The sequence below is a fragment of the Bos grunniens genome, chromosome 6 (assembly GCF_055505025.1).
Source record: "Bos grunniens cultivar Pamir isolate PY7600 chromosome 6, Bosgru_T2T1.0, whole genome shotgun sequence".
NCBI classification, from domain to species: domain Eukaryota; kingdom Metazoa; phylum Chordata; class Mammalia; order Artiodactyla; family Bovidae; genus Bos; species Bos grunniens.
Window position 1 is genome coordinate 15001 of NC_141170.1, and position 23109 is coordinate 38109.

General features: G+C 46.4%; 1 protein-coding gene across 3 annotated transcripts in view; it reads left to right on the plus strand.

Moving 5' to 3' along the window:
- The first annotated feature begins 20933 nt into the window (after positions 1–20933).
- The window catches only part of PIGG (phosphatidylinositol glycan anchor biosynthesis class G (EMM blood group)), a 42699-nt gene continuing 40523 nt past the window's right edge, over positions 20934–23109 (plus strand). For 2 of the 3 annotated variants that reach the window (XM_086404371.1, XM_086404372.1), the window contains exons 1-2: positions 20935–21248; positions 22131–22336. In XM_086404371.1, coding sequence (XP_086260497.1) covers positions 21101–21248; positions 22131–22336 — 354 coding nt within the window. In that variant the 5' untranslated portion in view covers positions 20935–21100. Of the gene's footprint in view, positions 21249–22130; positions 22337–23109 lie in introns of all 3 variants that reach the window. The other variant, XM_086404373.1, reaches the window with a different exon arrangement.

The window sequence follows — 23109 nt, forward strand, 5'->3', positions numbered from 1 at the left end:
GACCTCAGTTAGTAAATCATAATCTATTCAAATTTAGTTATTTAGGATATGAGAGTGTCACAGAATGGAACACAGAATGCAGCAGAGTCTAAATGACTCAGAAATGCATGGAAAAAACTCACTCTTTGTTGGTGGCAAGGACGGCATAGGTTGACAAAAGTAAACTTTGGAAATGAACATAATCTGCTGGTCAAAGGCAATCTATACCAGAGATAAACAGTGCACTCTGAATTCTTTCCCAAGGGTAACAGGAGCTAACAGTACTGAAACTACTGTACCAATAATCACATGGAACAAGCACTGAATACAATCCATGACAAGTGGTGGAAGCCAGGCTTCTTACCACTGGAATGGGAAGTTACAGATAAACAAAAAGATTACAATATCCATGTCACAGTGGATCAGGTTGGAGACATCATCATAAATTACCTCTAGCTGAATACTTTTAATGATAAGCTGGAATGCATGTATATATTTCCATTAGGTTTAAATGTCAGCTGAGTACATTGGGTCCTACATGTCTGTTTTTAATATCATTCTCTAATAAAAGGGGAACAGGAAACTCCCCTGGTGGTCCAGTGGTAAAGAATCTGCCTACCAACGCAGGGAACACGGGTTCAATCCCTGGTCCTAGAAGATTCCACATGCCCAGGGGAAACTAAGCCTAGGTGCCACAACTGCTGAAGCCTGCAGGCTCTAGAGCCCAGGCTCTGGAACAAGAGGAGCCATTGCAATGAGAAGCCCAGGCACAGCAAACCTGTGCTCACTGCAACTAGAGAAACCCCGAATGCAGCCACAAAGACTCAGCATAGCCAAAAATAAATTTTTTTTTAAAAGAACAGAAGCTCTTTGAAGAAATGACTGAGACTAGGACTAAGACAGTAACCACATGAGCCAGAATAATCTTAAAGTGTGAGAAAGTAAAGAAATAATACAAAGCGAAGAAACCCACAAAGAGAAATGTTAAATGAAAACAAGAGACAATGGAAGTAGCTCTCAAAAGCCAAAACAAGAATAAGTAACCTAATGTAGTGATGGATTGTCACCAAAAGTTTAAATGAACTGTTAAGTTTTCCAAACTGATAAAAATAAATGATTACATAGTTTTATCTGTATACACCAGCAAGTAATAATCAGAAAAGGAATTTAAAAAACAATTCCCTTTCAATAATATCAACATTAATAAAACAATTTCGAATAGATTTAATAGGATGCCAAGACTGGCACACTGGAAATTATACACCATTGCTGAAAAAAAAATAATAAATGTAAAGATATTCCAGTGATTGAAACACTTAAGATGACAATAATGTGTAACGCAGCTTCAATCTGAAATGAAGATTCAATATAAAGATTCACTATGAATTTTAAAAGGTCTTTAGGAAGAAATACACAAGCTGACCCTAAGATACAATTAAAGGAATTAAAAGGGACTCCAAAGAGCAACAACAATCACATGAGTCTACAGTGCAAAGGTCCTCTGTGTGTGCTAAGTAGCTTCAGTTGTGTCTGACACTTTGTGACCCTATGGACTGTAGCTCACCAGGCTCCTCTGCACAGGGCATTATCCAAACAAGAATACTAGAGTGGGTTGCCATGCCCTCCTCCAAGGGATCGTCCCAACCCAAGGATCAAACTCCTACCTCTTCTGCATTAGCAGGTAGTTTTTCACCACTAGCGCCACCTAGGGCAAAGGGGCCTAAATGGAGATTGGAAGTGAAAGTGAAGTCGTGTCCGACTCTTTGTGACCCCATGGACTGTAGCCTACCAGGCTCCTCCCTCCATGGGATTCTCCAGGCAAGAGTACTGGAGTGGGTTGCCATTTCCTTCTCCAGGGGGTCTTCCCAACCCAGGGATCTAACCCGGGTCTCCTGAATTCCAGGCAGATGCTTTAACCTCTGAGCCAAGATTAGGGAAACCCAATTAAGAGAAGGGACTCAGTCAGGATCAGGAAAGATCCTGATAATTCATTGCTGGAACCCAAGCCTCTTGATGGGGAGGGGAAATATCCCCCAGGCCTACTCTAAGGCCTAGAGTACAGACCAGATAAAAACAAAAACATGTCATTGCTGGTTTTCAGTCAAACAGACAGGTATAATGAAGGAAGCAACCCCTAGCCTTGCAGGATTCGTCTGGGGACCTAGTCTGGGAAATTCTTACACATCAAGACACGGCTCTGAACTGGATTTCCACAAAGAAGAGTATCCCATGTGAAGGACAACCCCGCAGAGGTCTGTGCCCATCAGACACAGGAAGAGACTGGCTGCAGGCTCCCAACAGCTCAGCATTTACAAGTGACCTCCCGGGGCCTTTGCCAGACTGCAGGGGCACCTCTGGAGTTTTCAGCTTCCTTCCCTTTTCTGACTCTTTTCTCGAAAAATGCACACTTCTTCTTAGAATGCCACAGTGGTAGGAAAATAGGCCTTCAATTTTTAGACCTCAATTTACAAAAAACTGAGAAGTTCTAGGGGTTTTGTTTTTAAATTAAAGGACCACATAATTTAGAACTTTTAAACGTTCTAATTATTCAGTTCCAAGACACCAAACTCATTGCACAGAGTCTCCCCATGGAAAGGACCCTGTCAGCAGGACAGCCACTGATTCCACAATGAAAGAGCAGCAAAGTGCCCTCCTCCCCTCTCTTATGCCTGGGTAACCAGATTTTTTAATCCATGCCATGCTGAGGTGCAATCCTTCCCTTTCCCATTCCATCAGGTGGCCAAGGGCCGGCAGGACAGCAAAGGTGCAGGAGGCAGGGCTGGGCCGGCCGGCCAGAATGGGGGTTGGGGGGTCCCAGCAGGTGACAGCACCATGCAGGATAATTCCCTTGGACTTCCCACAGGCCAAAGGTGACTCAGACCAACTGCTCTCAGGTTCTGCTTGCGGAGACCTCGCTGGGTGCAGTAGGTTGCTTGGGAAAACCGTGAGAGACTGAGCTTTTTGCGATGGGGTAGGCTCGGGAATGTCCTCAAAGCCTTTATCCCAAAGGCGAGCCCTTCCTGCGACCGCCAGGTTAGTTAAGGTTAGGGTTAGGAAGCTTCGGGACTGTGCCAAGGGAGGGTGTAATACGTGTTTCCCTGCTCCACCCTCGGCTTACCTGCGGTCCCCTTGTCTGTGGTCCGCACCTGACCCTGCTCCGCATACAAAAGGGGCACTCCCAGCCGCCTGGCTCAGGCTCCCGAGACCCCTGCCAGCACGCTGGGACCCAAGCTAAGAGCTGGGGAGAGGCGTGCCAGGTGCGCTCCGCCCTGACGCCCACTTCCGGAAGAGGCCCCGAGCCTTGCTGCTGCGCCCAGGTGAGCCATAGCCAGTGCCGAGCAAATCCAGCCCCGCCTGGGCCGTGTCCAGGTGGAGCCGCAGATTCCCCACACTCGCGGGCCAGGGCGCCTGGGGCCTGGAGGCCCCTCTCCTGCAAGCGCCAGGGAGGAAGTGGAGCCCCTGCAACGCCGCTAGCGATCCCCCTGATCCCCAACTCCCGGTGCAAGGAGACCAGGCCAGGCTGGACTCACCAAGATCAATGCCACCAAGAGGACTGCCTAGCGGACCTGACTTGGGCCAGGGGGCGCTGCAAGCCCCTGTAAACAACTCAAATTTTTAAATGGAAAAAGAATTTGGATAGACCCTTCTCCAAATAAGACACAAATGGTCAACAAGCTCGTAAGAAGTTGAGGTAGATGGTGAAAATATGTGTACAACAATGTGATTGTAGTTAATGCCATAGAACTGTACACATGAAATGGTTTCCATGCTCAAGGTTACATATTTTTTATTGCAATGAAAAATGAAAGAAGCAATAATACAGGTTACAACATGGATGAACACTGAAGACATTAGGTCAAGTAAGTCACAGAAAAGGCCAACCAGGTCATAATCATCCTGTGTGCTTTTAATCCACAAGATTAATGGGGATCACTATGTCTTGGGTGCTGTGGAAGACATGGTCATAGTGGAAATTGGGACATCTGGAATCTAGTTTTCCACATCGAGCCACAAAACAACTGTTAGAATACATGAATTCGGTAACTCTGCCAGGTACAAAAATCAATACACAAAACTCTGTTGTCTTCTATACACTAATAAGGTGCCATTAGAAAGAGAAATTAAGCACTTCGCCGGTCAGTGGTTGAGAATCCGCCTGCCAACGCATGGGAGATTCCACACGTCACAGGGCAGCGAAGCGCCTGTGCCACAAGCACTAGCACCTGTACTCTGGAGCTTCTCACCTGGAGTGCGCGCCCCACACAGCTACAGGACGCATGCACACGAAACCCAGCACGGCCAACACACAAACAAAATGTTTTAAAAGAAAGAGAAACTAGGAAAACAATCCTATTTACAACCGTATCGGAAAATACCTTGGAATACACTTAATGCAGAGGACTTCCCTGGTGGCCTAGTGGTTGGCACGCCATGCTTCCAATGCAGGTGCCCGGCTTCCATCCCTGGTCAGGAAACTAGGTCCCACATGCTGCAACTAAGACCCAGTGCAGCCAAGTCAATAAATAAAAATATATATAAACAAACAAACAAACAAAAAAACTCAAAGCCCACAGGGCCTCCAGGCTTCGAAGAAGACTTTTTAAAAATAAATAAATAACTTTAACTGAGGCTGTGAAAGCACACTGAAAGCTCTAAGACAGGGATGAAAGAAACTTAACAGACAAATAAATGAAAAACTATCCTGTGCTTAGGGACTCAAAGAATATTGTTAAAATATTGTCAGGAACCCAAGTTCAGTAACTCAGTTGTATCCAACTCTTTGTGACTCCATGGGCTGCAGCACGCCAGGCTTCCCTGGCCATCACCAATTCCCGGAGCCTACTCAAACTCACATCCATCGAGTCGGTGATGCCATCCAACCATCTCATCCTCTGTTGTCCCCTTCTCCTCCCACTTTCAGTCTTTCCCATCATCAGGGTCTTTTCAAATGAGTCTGTTTTTCACATCAGGTGGCCAAAGTATCGGAGTTTCAGCTTCAGCATCAGTCCTTCCAATGAATACTCAGGACTGATCTCCTTTAGGATGGACTGGTTGGATCTCCTTGCAGTCCAAGGGACTCTCAAGAGTCTTCTCCAACACCACAGTTCAAAAGCATCAATTCTTCAGTGCTCAGCTTTTTTTAGAGTCCAACTCTCACATCCATACATGACTACTGGGAAAATGATAGCTTTGACTAGACAGACCTTTGTTGGCAAAGTTATGTATCTGCTTTTTAATATGCTATCTAAATTGGTCATAATTTTTCTTCCAAGGAGCAAGCATCTTTTAATTTCATGGCTGCAGTCACCATCTGCAGTGATTTTGGAGCCAAGAAAATAAAGTCGCTCACTGTTTCCATTGTTTCCCCATCTATTTGCCATGAAGTGATGGGACCAGATGCCATGATCTTAGCTTTCAGAATGTTGAGTTTTAAGTCAACTTTTTCACTTTCCTCTTTCACTTTCATCAAGAGGCTCTTCAATTCCTCTTCACTTTCTAACATAAGGGTGGTGTCATCTGCATATCTGAGGTTATTGATGTTTCTCCCAGCAATCTTGATTTCAGTTTGTGCTTCATCCAGCCCAGCATTTCTCACAATGTACTCTGCATATAAGTTAAATAAGCAGGGTGACAATATACAGCCCTGATGTACTCCTTTCCCGATTTGGAACCAGTCTGTTGTTCCATGTCCAGTTCTAAGTGTTGCTTCTTTACCTGCACACAGGTTTCTCAGCAGACAGGTCAGGGACCCAAAGAAATATTCAGATGCAAAGCAAGCTTGGTCAAAGCTCCAATGGCATTTTCCACAGAAATAGAACAAACATTCTGAACACTTGTGTGGAAACACAAAGGACGCTGAATAGCCAAAGGCATCGAGAAAAGAGAGCAGACTGGAGGCATCTCCCTCGCAGACTTCACGTGACATGATGCAGCTAGTTCACCAAGAAAATGTGGAATTGGCACAAAAATGGACACAGGGGCCCAAGGAACAGAACACAGAGCCCAACAACAGCGCTGGTCACATCCTCTCCCAATTTCTAGTAATGTCCCTACATTCAAGATTTTTCTTTTTGTACCCCCCAAATTCTATCTCTCAGATCTGCATTTATGCCAAATAATAAATATCTGGTAAGTTACAATTATATTAAACATTCCTGCCAAAACTTTTCTCATCTCCAAGATTAGAACACGATGAAGCAAGAAGAATGGTTGTGATTTTAAATGATTTCTAGACCCTCTTAAAAAAACTGAACTGAGAACTTCTAGCACCTTTTCAGTTCAGTTCAGTTGCTCAGTTGTGTTCAACTCTTTGTGACCCCATGGGTTGCAGCACACCAGGATTCCCTGTCCATCACCAACTCCCAGAGGTTGCTCAAACTCATGTCCATCGAGTCAGTGATGCCATCCAACCATCTCAACCTCTGTCATCCTCTTCTCCTCCTGAAAGAAGCTACATGAGTATGTACAGGCTGATACATACTTAAGTAGATAGCAACAAGTTGGTAAAGTGTACACAAAGATGAAGCAGTTATCTTTTTCTCTATATCTGATGCTTCCAGAACTTGGCTTCTCCAATTGGCTCCCCTACAGGTTTGATGGTTTATTGTGACCAGATTTCAAGTAATTATACTAATCATTGTTTTGATTTGTTCTCCTTGTTTTAAAATTTTTAATGCTTTCTATCTCTCTCTCTTGAAGCATGGTTTGATTAATGTTACTAGCTGTAAGACTTATGTTATCTATTTTATAAGACTGTCACTTGAATTTTGCAATATGTAACCAGACTTCCAGCAAAATGAATGATGATTAAAAGTCTTGAGGCAGGTGATACATTTGTATCTATATGTATATAGATATTTATAGTTAAATGTTTAGAGATATTTAGAGCTTTTCTGGGTGGCTCAGCAGTAAACAATTCACCTGCAATGCAGGAGATGCAATTTCAATCCCTGGGTTGGGAAGATCCCTTGGAGGAGGAAATGGCAACTTACTCTAGTATTCTTGCCTGGGAAATCCCATGGACAGAGGAGCCTGGTGGGCTACAGGCCATGGGGTCACAAAAGATTCAGACATGACTTAGCAACAAAACAACAACATAGAGATATTTATATCTTTATTTATCAGTTCAGTTCAGTCCTTCAGTTGTGTCTGACTCTTTGCAACCCCATGAATCGCAGCATGCGAGGCCTCCCTATCCATCACCAACTCCCAGAGTTTACCCAAACTCATGTCCATCAAATCAGTGATGCCATCCAGCCATCTCATCCTCCGTCGTCCCCTTCCCCTCCTGTCCCCAATCCCTCCCAGCACCAGAGTCTTTTCCAATGAGTCAACTCTTCACATGAGATGGCCAAAGTATTGGAGTTTCAGCTTCAGCATCAGTCCTTCCAATGAACACCCAGGACTGATCTCCTTTAGGGTGGGCTGGTTGGATCTCCTTGCAGTCCAAGGAACTCTCAAGAGTCTTCTCCAACACCACAGTTCAGAAGCATCAATTCTTTGGTGCTCAGCTATATTCACAGTCCAACTCTCACATACATACATTACCAGTGGGAAAACCATAGCCTTGACTAGATGGACCTTTGTTGGCAAAGTAATGTCTCTGCTTTTCAATATGCTATCTAGGTTGGTCATAACTTTCCTTCCAAGGAGTAAGCATCTTTTAAATTCATGGCTGCAATCACCATCTGCAGTGATTTCAGAGTCCCCAAAAATAAAGTCTGACACTGTTTCCACTGTTTCCCCATCTATTTCCCATGAAGTGATGGGACCAGATGCCATGATCTTAGTTTTCTGAATGTTGAGCTTTAAGCCAATTTTTTCACTCTCCACTTCCACTTTCATCAAGAGGCTCTTTAGTTCTTCAGTTTCTGCCATAAGGGTGGTGTCATCTGCATATATGAAGTTATTGTTATTTCTCCCAGCAATCTTGATTCCAGTTTGTGCTTCTTCCAGCCCAGCGTTCCTCATGATGTACTCTGCATACAAGTTAAACAAGCAGGGTGACAATATACAGCTTTGACATACTCCTTTTCCTATTTGGAACCAGTCTGTTGTTCCATGTCCAGTTCTAACTGTTGTTTCCTGACCTGCATATAGGCTTCTCAAGAGGCAGGTCAGGTGGTCTGGTATTCCCATCTCTTTCAGAATTTTTCACAGTTTATTGTGATCCACACAGTCAAAGGCTTTGGCATAGTCAATAAAACTTTATGTATAGAGATACTTATATCTTTTTGTAGGTGAAATATCTAGGGTGAGGAATAAAGCAGGTTGAGATTAATATATACACACTTACGTATAGAAGAATAGATTATCCACAAGGGCCTACGGTAAACAACGGGAACCCTAATCAACACTCTGAAATAACATATAGGGGCAAAGACTCCACAATAGACTGGATGTGGGTCTTTGTAAACCTTACTCTTGTTGCTGTATACCAGCAACAAACACAACATTGCAAATGAACTATACTCCAGTATGAAATAACTACTAAACTGACAAATAAAATGAAACACTTACTATGTTCCCCTCAGGCATCGGTCGCCTGGGCAGGGGCCACATCTCAGGAACCTGAGCAGCGCTATCCCGGGGACCAAGGCTGTGCCAGCAACTGAGCCCCTGATAGACCTTCAATAAGGCTTCTGTTGCAGGAGCACCAACAGTTATCTATGAGAGCATCTTGCTACCTGTGGCTATTCCCTGCAACAGCAACCTGAAATTTATTGCTTATGAGTTCTTAATATTCCAGCTTCCCAGGTGGTGCTAGTGGTAAAGAACTCACCTGCCAATGCAGGAGACATAAGAGATGCGGTTTCAATACCTTGGTTGGGAAGGTCCCCTGGAGGAGGGCATAGCAACCCACTCCAGTATTCTTGCCTGGAGAATCCCAGGGACAGAGGATCCTGGTGGGCTACAGACTATAGGGTCATGAAGAGTCAGACATGACTAAAGCGATTCAGCACACACTTAATATTCACAAAAATTGCTGGGCTCTAAATGATACCTGCTCTCCAAAAACATTCCAGGTGTAACTAACCAAAAAATGTAAAACAGGGCAAAATATCACAAGATAATATCAATAGATATATCATACAGTATCACTTATCAGTAGGAAGGAGAAATCAATCCAGATGAGCTCATTTATATTTTAAATAAACACATAGTCTTAGGAAATAAACTTGTGGTGACCAAAAGAAAATAGTGGGACAAAGAAATAAATAAGGAGGTTAGGATTAAATTACACTAACAAATATATATAAAATACAGGGTGGAAAGGAGGTTCAAGAGGTAGGAGATGTTATGTATACTTGCAGCTGACTCACGATGTTGACTGGCAGAAAACAACACTACATTGTAAAGCAATTATCCTCCAATTAAAAATAATAAAAATAATCAAATAAAATAGCATACCTAATCAACACAAGAGAAGACTCTACACATGGACATCACCAGATGGCCAACACTGAAATCAGATTGATTATATTCTTTGCAGCCAAAGATGGAGATGCTCTATACAGTCAGCAAAAACAAGACCAGGAGCTGACTGTGGCTCAGATCATGAACTCTTGATTGCCAAATTCAGACTTAAATTGAAGAAAGTAGGGGAAACCACTAGACCATTCAGGTATGACCTAAATGAAATCCCTTACGATTATACAGTGGAAGTGACACATAGATTCAAGGGATTAGATCTGGTAGACAGAATGCCTGATGAACTATGGATGGAGGTTCATGACACTGTACAGGAGACAGGAAGCAAGACCATCCCCAAGAAAAAGAAATGCAAAAAAGCAAACTGGCTGTCTGAGGAGGCCTTACAAATAGCTGTGAAAAGAAGAGAAGCGAAAAGCAAAGGAGAAACGGAAAGATATACCCATTTGAATGCAGAGTTCCAAAGAATAGCAAGGAGAGATTAAAAAAAAAAAAAAAAGCCTTCCTCAGTGATCAATGCAAAGAAATAGAGGAAAACAATAGAATGGGAAAGACCAGAGATCTCTTCAAGAAAATTAGAGATACCAAGGCAACATATCATGCAAAGATGGGCTCAATAAAGGAGAGAAATGCTATGGACCTAACAGAAGCAGAAGATATTAAGAAGAGGTGGCAAGAATACACAGAAGAACTATACAAAAAAGATTTTAATGACCCAGATAACCATGATGGTATGATCACTCACCTGGAGCTAGACATTCTGGATTCTGAGGGGAAGTGGGCCTTAGGAAGCATCACTATGAACAAAGCTAGTGGAGGTGATGGAATTCCAGCTGAACTATTTCAAATCTTAAAAGATGATGCTGTGCAAGCACTGCACTCAATATGCCAGCAAATTTGGAACACTCAGCAGTGGCCACAGGACTGGAAAAGGTCAGTTTTCATTCCAATCCCAAAGAAAGGCAATGCCAAAGAATGCTCAAACTAGGAAAGTTATGACCAACCTAGACAGCATATTAAAAAGCAGAGACATCACTTTGCCAACAAAGGTCCATCTAATCAAAGCTATGGTTTTTCCAGTAGTCATGTATTGATGTGAGAGCTAGACAATAAAGAAAGCAGAGCGCCAAAGAACTGATGCTTTTAAACTGTGGTGTTGGAGAAGACTCTTGAGAGTCCCCTGGACTATAAGGAGATCAAACCAGTCCATCCTAAAGGAGATCAGCCCTGAGTGTTCATTGGAAGGACTGATGCTAAGGCTGAAACTCCAATACTTTGGCCACCTGATGCACCTGCCCCAAACACAATATTGCAAGTCAAATTTACTCCAATAAAAATACACATTAACTTAAAAAGAAAAAGAAGTAATGAGACACAACCTTTTCTGGCTTCCTCTCATACATTCCACTCTACTTTACAACCAGGAACTAAGACTAACCCTAAGGCTCCAGTTACCATAGTAATAAGAGCAGGACATGAAGAAATGGTCTTGTGGCCATTTCCCAAAACATTACAACTGTTGTTCTTGGGCACTTCACATTCACAAGCACTGCTGGGCTCTACATGATCCCTGCATTTAAGAAATTTTCATGGCTTACTTCACTCTACAACAGGCTCTAGGTTCATCTACCTCACTACAACTGACTGAAATTCATTTCATTTTATGGCTGAGTAATATTCCATTGTCTGCAGACACACTGAAACCGTACTCACAGAAAACTAGTCAATCTAATCACACTAGGACCACAGCCTTGTCTAACTCAATGAAACTAAGCCATGCCCGTGGGGCAACCCAAGATTGGCGGGTCATGGTGGAGAGATCTGACAGAATGTGGTCCACTGGAGAAGGGAATGGCAAACCACTTCAGTATTCTTGCCTTGAGAACCCCATGAACAGTACGAAAAGGCAAAATGATAGGATACTGAAAGAGGAACTCCCCAGGTCAGTAGGTGCCCAATATGCTACTGGAGATCAGTGGAGAAATAACTCCAGAGAGAATGAAGACATGGAGCCAAAGCAAAAACAATACCCAGCTGTGGATGTGACTGGTGATAGAAGCAAGGTCCGATGCTGTAAAGAGCAATATTGCATAGGAACCTGGTATGTCAGGTCCATGAATCAAGGCAAATTGCAAGTGGTCAAACAAGAGATGGCAAGAGTGAACGTTGACATTCTACAAATCAGCAAACTAAAATGGACTGGAATGGGTGAATTTAACTCAGATGACCATTATATCTACTACTGCAGGCAGGAATCCCTCAGAAGAAATGGAGTAGCCATCATATTCAACAAAAGAGTCCAAAATGCAGTACTTGGATGCAATCTCAAAAATGACAGAATGATCTCTGTTCGTTTCCAAGGCAAACCATTCAATATCACAGTAATCCAAGTCTATGCCCCAACCAGTAATGCTGAAGAAGCTGAAGTTGAACGGTTCTATGAAGACCTACAAGACCTTTTAGAACTAACACCAAAAAAAGATGTCCTTTTCATTATAGGGGACTGGAATGCAAAAGTAGGAAGTCAAGAAACACCTGGAGTAACAGGCAAATTTGGCCTTGGAATAGGGAATGAAGCAGGGCAAAGACTAATAGAGTTTTGCCAAGAAAATGCACTGGTCATAACAAACACCCTCTTCCAACAACACAAGAGAAGACTCTATACATGGACATCACCAGATGGCCAACACTGAAATCAAATTGATTATATTCTTTGCAGCCAAAGATGGAGAAGCTCTATACAGTCAGCAAAAACAAGACCGGGAGCTGACTCTGGCTCAGACCATGAACTCCTTATTGCCAAATTCAGACTTAAATCGAAGAAAGGAGGGAAAACCACTAGACCATTCAGGTATGACCTAAATCAGATCCCTTATGATTATACAGTGGAAGTGAGAAATAGATTTAAGGGCCTAGATCTGATAGATAGAGTCCCTGATGAACTATGGAACGAGGTTCATGACATTGTACAGGAGACAGGGATCAAGACCATACCCATGGAAAAGAAATGCAAAAAAGCAAAATGGCTGTCTGGGGAAGCCTTACAAATAGCTGTGAAAAGAAGAGAAGTGAAAAGCAAAGGAGAAAAGGAAAGATATAAGCATCTGAATGCAGAGTTCCAAAGAATAGCAAAAAGGGATAAGAAAGCCTTCCTCAGCGATCAGTGCAAATAAATAGAGGAAAACAACAGAATGGGAAAGACTAGAGATCTCTTCAAGAAAATTAGAGATACCAAGGGAACATTTCATGCAAAGATGGGCTTGATAAAGGACAGAAATGGTATGGACCTAACAGAAGCAGAAGATATTAAGAAGAGGTGGCAAGAATACACAGAAGAACTATACAAAAAAGATCTTCACGACCCAGATAATCACGATGGTGTGATCACTCACCTAGAGCCAGACATCCTGGAATGTGAAGTCAAGTGGGCCTTAGGAAACATCACTATGAACAAAGCTAGTGGAGGTGATGGAATTCCAGTTGAGCTATTTCAAATCCTGAAAGATGATGCTGTGAAAGTGCTGCACTCAATATGCCAGCAAATTTGGAAAACTCAGCAGTGGCCACAGGACTGGAAAAGGTCAGTTTTCATTCCAATCCCAAAGAAAGGCAATGCCAAAGAATGCTCAAACTACCACACAATTGCACCCATCTCACACGCTAGTAAAGTAATACTAAAAATTCTCCAAGCCAGGCTTCAGCAATATGTGAACCGTGAACTTCCTGATGTTCAAGCTGGTTTTAGAAAAGGCAGAGGAACCAGAGATCAAATTGCCAACATCTGCTGGATCATCGAAAAAGCAAGAGAGTTCCAGAAAAACATCTATTTCTGCTTTATTGACTATGCCAAAGCCTTTGACTGTGTGGATCACAATAAACTGTGGAAAATTCTGAAAGAGATGGGAATACCAGACCACCTGACCTGCCTCTTGAGAAATTTGTATGCAGGTCAGGGAGCAACAGTTAGAACTGGACATGGAACAACAGACTGGTTCCAAATAGGAAAAGGAGTACGTCAAGGCTGTATATTGTCACCCTGTTTATTTAACTTCTATGCAGAGTACATCATGTGAAATGCAAGGCTTGGTGAAGCATATGCTAGAATCAAGATTGCTGGGAGAAATATCATTAACCTCAAATATGCAGATGACACCACCCTTATGGCAGAAACCGAAGAGGAACTGAAAAGCCTCTTGATGAAAGTGAAAGAAGAGAGTGAAAAAGCTGGCTTAAACTTCAACATTCTAAAAACTAAGATCATGGCATCCCGTTCCATTGCTTCATGGAAAATAGATGGGGAAACAATGGAAACAGTAAGAGACTTTATTTTCTCGGGCCCCAAAGTCACTGCAGATGGTTACTGCAACCATGAAATCAAAAGACGCTTGCTCCTTGGAAGAAAAGTTATGACCAACATATACAGTATATTAAAAGACAGATACATAACTTTGCCAACAAAGGTCCGTCTAGTCAAAGCTATGGTTTTTCCAGTAGTCACGTAGGAATGTGAAAGCTGGACTATAAAGAAAGCTGAGTGCCAAAGAATTGATGCTTCTGAACTGTGGTGTTGGAGAAGACTCTTGAGAGTCCCTTGGACTGCAAGCAGATCCAACCAGTCCATCCTAAAGGAAATCAGTCCTGAATATTCATTGGAAGGACTGATGCTGAAGCTGAAGCTCCAATACTTTGGCCACCTGATGCTAAGAGCTGATTCACTTGAAAAGACCCTGATGCAGGGAAAGATTGAAGGCAGGAGAAGGGGACAACAGAGGATGAGATGGTTGGATGGCATCACTGACTCGATGGACGTGAGTTTGCGCAAGCTCCAGGAGTTGGTGGTGGACAGGGAAGCCTGGCATGCTGCAGCCCATGAGGTTGCAAAGAGTCGGACACTGAACTGAACTAATAACCAGTACATCCACTGCCTGTGAAAAAGCATATCTGGTCTATCTCTAGGTGCTGCTTCTGGGTCCCTCCTGACTGAACACCTGGCAGCCAGTGTCACTGAGTCATGATTGTGTGCCAGGTGGTGTCAGTCGTGTGGGGGTCCAGGCCCACAAGGGGCCATGCTGTCTACGGAGCCAGTGCTGTGGCCATAGGTGTGCCCTCCACCCACCCTATGAGCAGAAACCACCATCCCCTTATGGATGAGGAGGCATAAGGTCAAGGAAGGCTGTGTGTTTACACGGAAGATGTAAACATGGGTGCAAATGCAGAGTTGCCTATAGACGCTGCTCTGGAAACCCCTGATTCTTTCCTGAGAACATCAAGGAGGGGACATCAGGCCACAGAGCAAACAGTTCTGTGTAGGGAGCACAGGCAGGGGCCCAACCCACAAAAACCTATAACAGCTTCCAGAATGGCAAGGGGAAGAGGCTCTTCCATCTACTAGACGTGGAGGGAAGGGGTGAGGTCTGCTGGGCTGCTCTCATCTTCGGGGACTTACTGGGAGGCTCACATGGCTCAGCACAGCCTTGTGTGCTCACAGCTGAGCTGGGTCATGGCACACCATAAGGAGGCACCAGGCCACCCCTGCACCAGCTTCCTCCTGCACCCACCCCCCCTACCCACCCCCACCCCTGCCAAGGTGCCTTATGTTTCTCGTTGCAACTTGGCTGGGAGGAGTGGGAGGGGACACTGCTGGCTGACTTTCTGATCTTTCCAGGGATCACACCAAGGGGTCCTCCTGGGAGTGTGGGAGCATGGCCAGGGCTCCGCATGCACGCCACGCTGACGCCTACATGGACTGGGCATCCCTGGTGGGCTGGACCAATCCCTGGATCACTGCACCTACATTGAAATATGCACTGTGTGCGGGCCTACAACCATGATGCTTGGAAGGGCGAGACTGATGGGAACTGTCCTGCCTACTGTGTAGCCTCCAGTGGCCTCCACTATAGACTCTCCAATCCTGCTGCGGACACTTCCATCCCATTAACCCCCGAGAGGCCTGCTGGGAGGGGTGAGAACCTTGTCACGAAGAGGAGACAGGGCAGGCTCTAACCACAGCAGATATAGGCAAGTACCACGGTTGCCAAGGTATTTGTCCCCCCAAAGCCCAGGACATGAGTGTCTGAGCCACGAGAGCTCCAACTGGAGGGGTCCACCTCTGCCTGCAGTTTGGGCTCACCTGGAGGTCACAGCAGGGAGAGCCCATCCTTGGGTGATCTTCCAGCTCCGCTGCCCCTCCTTGGGATGGAGTTTCTCACCTACAGGCTAATCCTAGGAAAGGGCTTTAACACCGTGGGAGCACTGTGGCCACCCTGTGTGCCCTGTGTGTCCCTGGAACCTGAGGAGCCCGCAGCACTGGGGCACCTCCAGCACTTGCACTCCCATATCATTTCACAGAAGCCAGAGACCAGGCCAGAGGGGAGGAGCTGGCCCCTTCCTGATACATGGCTAGCATGCCTATATACAGGAGGGCCCTGGACCCAGCTTAACTACAACTGGGGTCTCCTACCCCTCCTCTGGCAGCGGGCCCTGCAGATTTCAGGGCCTGGAGATCCCTACTTCTGAACCTGACTGTGAGGTTGGGGCCCAACACCACCCTGGGGGTTTTTGGAGGATCCCAAGGCTTACTGAGCTGTATACTCAGGTGAAATGACAGATAAAATCAGCTGAGGGCACAGGTCAGAAGTAGGGCTGGGCGTCCACTGGATGGGACCACTCAGGGTAGCCTGAGTCATGGCTGACCTTTGACGTCAGCCTCTGCTCAGGTCTCCAAAAGCCCCACTGTGCATCAAGCCATCAGCACAGACCAACATGGACCGAGGCCCAGGGAGCACGGACACTCCCATCAGACTCAGGTGACCTCCCGGAGCCAGGAGCAGAGGCCAGTCAGCATGAGCACAGGAGGGTCAGCCAGTGTCCGTGTGCCTCAGCCCGCAGCCACTGACCACATTGTCTTGCTCTGTTCATGACAAGAGCATGGCCAGTGGAGGAAAGACGGGGTGTGGGAACAAGGCCAGGTCATCATCAGGCTGGGTGAGAAAGTCTCTGGGAAGGGAGAATGCAGCTGCCCTCGCCTGGTGAGACAGGTGGTGACGTCCACCCTGTGGTCGGTCACACCTCCCCACGTCCTGGGGCGTGGCTGCTCCTTCCCATGTCCTGAGGCAGGTTTACCCATTGCATGCAGCATGTCTGATGCCCACTCAAGCCCTGAAGGTGGGGATCAGTGTGAGTGGCCATCCCTGCACAACAGGGGGCCAACCCCAGGAGGATGTTGGGGTGAAGCACTTGGGAGCATCTGGAAGGAGCTCTCACCTGTCAGCACAGGTGGACTGAGGACCGGATAGAGGGTGAGCAAGTGGGGGAAGTGGGGGAGTCCAGGGAGGTCTGTGTCAGCCCTGAGGCTGGATGAGAAGTGTGGAGTTAGGGGCGATGGTGGTGAGGAGGTGCCTGATTCCACCCCTAGGGCAGCTGGAAACCAAATCAGATCCGGCCAAACCCCAGCCCAGAAGAGAAGGGAAGTCAAGTCACTGCTAAAAACACCCATGTGGGGTATTCGCCCTGTCTTCACTGAGGCAAGAATCCTGCAAATTTAATTGGACAGAGGGATGCGGTTGAGGTGGGAAAGTGGACACTTGGAATCTAAAGGGTTTCCTGAGGGGAACAAGGCCATAGAGAGATGGGACAGACAAGGATGGAGGAGGACATGGATGGACAGGATCAGGGATGGATGGGGACATGGATGGACAGGGTCATAAATGGATGGGGGCTGGGCATGGGGCAGGGACAGCGATGCATGGGCTTGGACAGCAAGCATCCAGAACTGGAGCACATCCATCTTCCTTCAAGCTGGACTATCCCCCACCCCAAGACTGGGCCTATAAATACCAGATACACTGAAATGAGGTTTCCATCTGGCTGGTTCCCCGAGCCTGGATGTTGCTGGGGGAACGGTCACATTTTGAAGCTCTGGTGAAAACACTGCTTTCTCTGGGGGAGTGAGTTGGTGACTGGGCCCCAATCCAAGGATGCTCTACTCCTCTGGCTGTTACATCCTTTCCTGGGTATCACTGGGGCTCTGACCTCACTCCATGGAGGATGGGAGGGAGCAGTGTTGACTTCCTGGTCCAGCTGTGCCCTTGTCTCTTGGGGAGGATTTTCTTTGTCCAGATTCAAGGACCACACTCAACACCCCCAAACCAGGAACAATGACCTGTCCTGCGATATGGGATGTGTGCGGGGACTGGTGAATCAATTCTCAGGTGACTGCACTCAAGTCCAGGGGGTAGGATAAGGGTTGGCCTACAGCCACTCACACTGTGGCTCCTGGATGGGGCCTGGAATGCCCTGGGGATGGGGCTGATGGGGGCAGCTGGCAATGACAGGGATGTTCAAGGTGCAGAAATCCTGGGTCCTGGGTTTGTCTCCCCAAAGAAGAGTGGGGTTTGTGCTCAGAGAGGAGGCGGCCAGAGATGATCCTGGATTTCAACAAGCACAGGCCCCACTCCCCCACCCCAGGACCCCACATCGTACTAGATGACGGGCTGGAACATGACATGCTTACTCTTAATCCTGGAGCTTGAGGTCAAAGTGTAGGGGGCCCACTCCTCCCGCAGGTTCTCAGAATGGTCAGTTCCATGACCCTCCCAGCTCCTGGGGTTCCATCACCCCATCTCCACTGCTGCTGTCACATCACTTTGTCCCCCATGTGTCTGTGTCCAGACTTCCCCTTGTGAGGACGCCCGCCACCCACCCACATACACACACACTCTGAACATGGCTCATCAAGTGACCTCATCTCAACCCAGACAGCTCAGCAGTGACCCACCTGTACACGAGGTTCATTCATCTTCCTGGGGGCTTCTTGGGGTGACAAATGCTGATGGTCAACACAGTTCACAGGGGCAAGCTCCAAGGCAGGAATCCAGGAGCACTGTGGGGTGGGGCGGGGGGGTGGAACAGTGTCCTGATTCAGGGAAGACAGATGGACAGGCAGAAGTGGGAGAGACCAAGGGGCAGTAACCACAGCCCTCTGGGAATGATGGATCTCAAGAGGGCCAGGCAGGAGCCTGCAGGACGGGGACATCGGAGGCAGGCAGCCTCGTCTGTAATGTGTGGGTCACTCAGGAGTGGATGTGTGGTGGCCTCTGTATGCTCCTAGGAAGATGACCAGACATGGGTTCCTTTAAAGACTGGTCCCTGAGTTGCCTTCAGGGAGAAAGGCCTTGGTTGTGTCTGGGGATAGACTCATCAGCCTGCTGGGAAATTGAGGACCTGTGGAGCTGGACATGCCTCCTACCAGTCTTGCCTGATCTGGGATGGAGGGTGACTGCCCAGGACCTCCTGCCACAGACATGACCCTTGGCTGGGAAAAGCCAGCATGTCCCTTGGCCCATCTCTGTAGCTCTTTGTGACCCCATGGACTGCAGCACACTAGGCTTCCCTATCCTTCACTATCTCCAGGAGCTTGCTCAAATTCATGTCCATCAAGGCAGTGATGCCATCCAACCATCTCATCCTCTGTTGTCCCCTTCTCCTCCTGCCTTCAATCTTTCCCAGCATCAAGGTCTTTTACAATGAGTCAGTTCTTTGCATTGATGGCCAATGTGGTGTAACTTTAGCTTCAGCATCAATCCTTCCAGTCCATGTTCAGGGTTGATTTCTTTTAGGATTTGATCTCCTTGCTGTCCAAGGGACTGGCTTGGTCTCCTTGCTGTCTATGGGATTCCCAAGAGCCTTCTCCAACACCACAGTTTGAAGGCATCATTCTTCAGCACTCAGCCTTTTTTATTGTCCAGTTTTCACATCCATACATGACCAGTGGGAAAACAATAGCATTGACCGTATGGATCTTTGTCAGCAAAGTGATGTCTCTGCTTTTTAATATGCTGTCTAGATTCGTCACAGCTTCTCTTCCAAGGAACAAGAATCTTTTAATTTCATGGCTGCAATCACCATCTGCAGTTATTTTGGAGCCTAAAAAAATTAAGTTTCTCACTGTTTCCATTGTTTCCCAATCTGTTTGCCATGAAGTGATGCGACAGGATGCCATGATCTTAGTTTTTTTAATGCTGAGTTTTAAGTCAGCTTTTTCACACTCCTCTTTGACCTTCATCAAGAGGCTCTTTAATTCCCCTTTGCTTTCTGCCATTAGGGTGCTATCATCTGCATATCCAAGGTTATTGATATTTCTCCCAGAAACCTTTATTCCAGCTTGTGCTTCATCCAGCCCAGCACTTCGCATGACGTACTCTGCATATAAGTTAAATAAACAGGTGACAATATACAGCCTTGACGTACTCCTTTCCTGATTTGGCATGATATAAAGATGATGGAGTAGAAAGACAAGCGCTCATCTTCTCCTGGGAGAACTCCAAAACTGCAACTCACTGCTGAACCACCATCGAAAGAAGAATGTTGGATCCCACCAAAAAAAAAAAGATACCCCACATCCAAGGGCAATGGAGAAGCCCCAACAAAACAATAGGAGGGGCAAAAGACATTTTCTCCTTGGAAGAAAAGCTATGACAAATCTAGACGTCATATTAAAAGCAGAGACATTACTTTGCCAACAAAGGTCCATCTAGTCAAAGCTATGGTATTTCCAGTAGTCATGTACGAATGTGAGAGTTGGACTATAAAGAAAGCTGAGCACTGAAGAATTGATGCTTTTGAACTGTGGTGTTGGAGAAGACTCTTGAGAGTCCCTTGGACTATAAGGAGATCAAACCAGTCAATCTTAAAGGAAATCAACTCTGAGTATTCATTGGAAGGACTGATGCTGAAGCTCCAATACTTTGGCCACCTGATGCAAAGAACTGACTCATTGGTTAAGATCCTGATGCTGAGAAAGACTAAAGGCAGGAGGAGAAAGGGATGACAAAGGATGAGATGGTTGGATGGCATCACCGACTCAATGGACATGAGTTCAAGCAAGCTCTGGGAATTGGTGATGGACAGGGAAGCCTGGGGTGCTGCAGTCCATGGGGTCACAAAGACTCAGACACGACTGAGTGATTGAACTGAACTGCACTTTCCCAATTTGGAACCGGTTCATTGTTCCATGTCCGGTTCTAACTGTTCCTTCTTTACTTGCATACAGATTTCTCAGGAGGCAGGTAAGGTGGTCTGAGAGTCCCATCTCTTTAAGAATTTTCCGCAGTTCGTTTGCTCCACACAGTCAAAGGCTTTAGTGTGGTCAGTGAAGCAGATGTTTTCCCTTGCTTTTTCTATGATCCAACGGATGTTGGCAATGTTATCTCTGGTTCCTCTGCCTTCTCCAAATCCAGCTTGTACATCTGGAAGTTGTCGGTTCACATACTGTTGAAGCCTAGCTTGAAGGATTTTTGAGCATTACTTTGCCAGCAAGTGAAATAAGGGCAATTGTGCGATAGTTTGAACATTCTTTGGCATAGCCCTTCTTGAATGAAAACTGACCTTTTCCAACGCTGTGGGCACTGCTGAGTTCTCCACATTTGCTGGCACGCTGAGTGCAGCTCTTTCACAACACGAACCTGGAGCGCACCGGAAGTGCAGTCTGAGCCCTGGGCCGCCTCTCCTGAAGCGGCTGGCTCCTGGTGCGTATTTCCGGCGCGACGGCGGACGCGGAAAGGACGCAGGGACTTTGTCAGGCGCTCCGCATCTCGCCTGCTCGGCGGCGGTGGAGTCGAGAGCCTCTACTCCTGGGCGAGAAGTGACCCGGTGCCCGGGAATCCGGATCTCGGAGCGGAGGGTGGGCACGATGCGGCTGGGCTCCGGGACCTTCGCTGCCGGCTGCGTCGTGATCGAGGTCCTCGGCGTCGCGCTGTTCCTCCGGGGCTTCTTCCCGGCTCCCGTCTTTTCCGGAGCGGAGCGGCAAGCAGAGTCCCCGGCGCCCGAACCCTCTGCTGGTACGACTGCGCCCCCCTCCCCACAGCGTCTCTGCTCCCCGGGCCCTACTTTGCCCTTACGAGCCTCGCCTCTTCATCTTCTGCCCGGGGCTCCCGGGGGGTCTCTTCCATTCTGATCCCGACCCCCTAGGATCCCCTTCTTGCCGCTCCAGCCTCCTTTTCTGTATCCTACAACTTTGTGGCCAGCACCAGTACCAGCCGCACTAAGATCTTCGTCCCTGGTCACCGCAAAGTAAGCTCTCTGTACCCGTAAAAAGTAAGACTCTCCCCAGCTGTACTCATCCAGTGAACCGCAACCCCCTTCCCTGAGCAGATGTTTGGGTCACTCCCTGTTCCAGGCATCCTTTTTGCTCAGTAAGACACAGTAGGTAAGATTCCTGCGACCTCTTGTGTTTTCTTCTGTGGCATTCCTCCAAGGGCCCGTTTTTTCCAGTAAAGACCTCCCTGCGTAGAGCCCTCAAATACCCAGCAATAAATATTAGGTAAAAGAACTCGCGTTTTGGCCCAAGTCCACACAATACTAGCTAATAACTCTGGAAAGACAGTTTGTAAATGCTCGCCCGTCCGTTCCCTGCAGCACTGTTTGTATCAAGCTCCCTGATATCCCGTTGTAGGACTCGCAAGAAGCAACTCCTCGGTGTCAGTACACCCCACAATGCTAAGGACAATTCTCTCCTCTCTACGGGGGCTCCTGAGCTTACTTGTCACCCACCCTCTGACCCCAGCGTTGTTTCCCAAGAACAGGCCCTTTCCTTTGGGTCAGGATGTGTAGATGTGACAGAGTATGTGCTGGAGAAGTAGGGAGAAACCAGATTATAAAGTTCCTGGATACTAAAAAAGAGTTTAAAATTCAATTTCCTTTTTCATTTTCAAACACTTTAGGAGCCAGTTCCAACTGGACCGAGCTTCCACCACCGCTCTTCAGTAAAGTTGTTATTCTGCTGATAGATGCCTTGAGAGATGATTTTGTGTTTGGATCAAAGGGTGTGAAATTTATGCCCTACACAACTTATCTTGTGGAAAAGGGATCATCTCTCAGTTTTGTGGCTGAAGCAAAGCCACCTACAGTTACTATGCCTCGAATCAAGGTAAGCAGTTTGACTTAATATATTATAGATCATGGTTTGGCTCTTTGAGAGCTTTAGAAGAATGTTCTATTGTCTTTTACTTGGAGTCCCAGTTTTAGCTAAGTGGAAACTACTTTGGTGCTGTCCTCCTGGCTGGGGCAATAGAATGCTGATGAAGCCTTCCAGAGACTGGAACTAAGACTCATGATTTATGCCCTCTGTCAGGTAGCCAGAGCTCATGCTTCATGGGAAGCATAACAGATTTAGAGCCAGATCTTCTCGGCCAGTCTAATCCAAGAGATACCATCTTCTTTGCTAGCCTGCTGTTTTTAATCATCAGTGAGTCAGTCAGATTTCTGAGAGGAGCCTCTAGGGTTATCTACTTCAACCTCTTGATTTTATGGATGAGGAAGCAAACTCAAATAAATTAAATAACTCATCCAGTATCTTAGTATATACAGTGACCAAATCAGCATGCCCTGGCCTCAGCAGATATCTCTGCTTTTACTGTATAAACCACCTTCAGGTGTTCAGCCTAGTGGGTGAGACTTGACATGCAGTGCTTTACTCAAGAACTATAGAGAAAGGAAAGGATAAAGCTTTATTTATTGGCTCACAAACTTTTTTCTGAATCCCTTCATGGGATTCAGTGAAGAACAAGACAGCAACTATCCTAACCTCATGAAGCTTACTTTCTAATTGAGGGGACAGAAAATATGTAAGTATACAAATAAATAGTCAGAACAGTTTCAGTAAGTGGTAAGTGCTACAGAAGAAATTGAGGAAGAGAACAT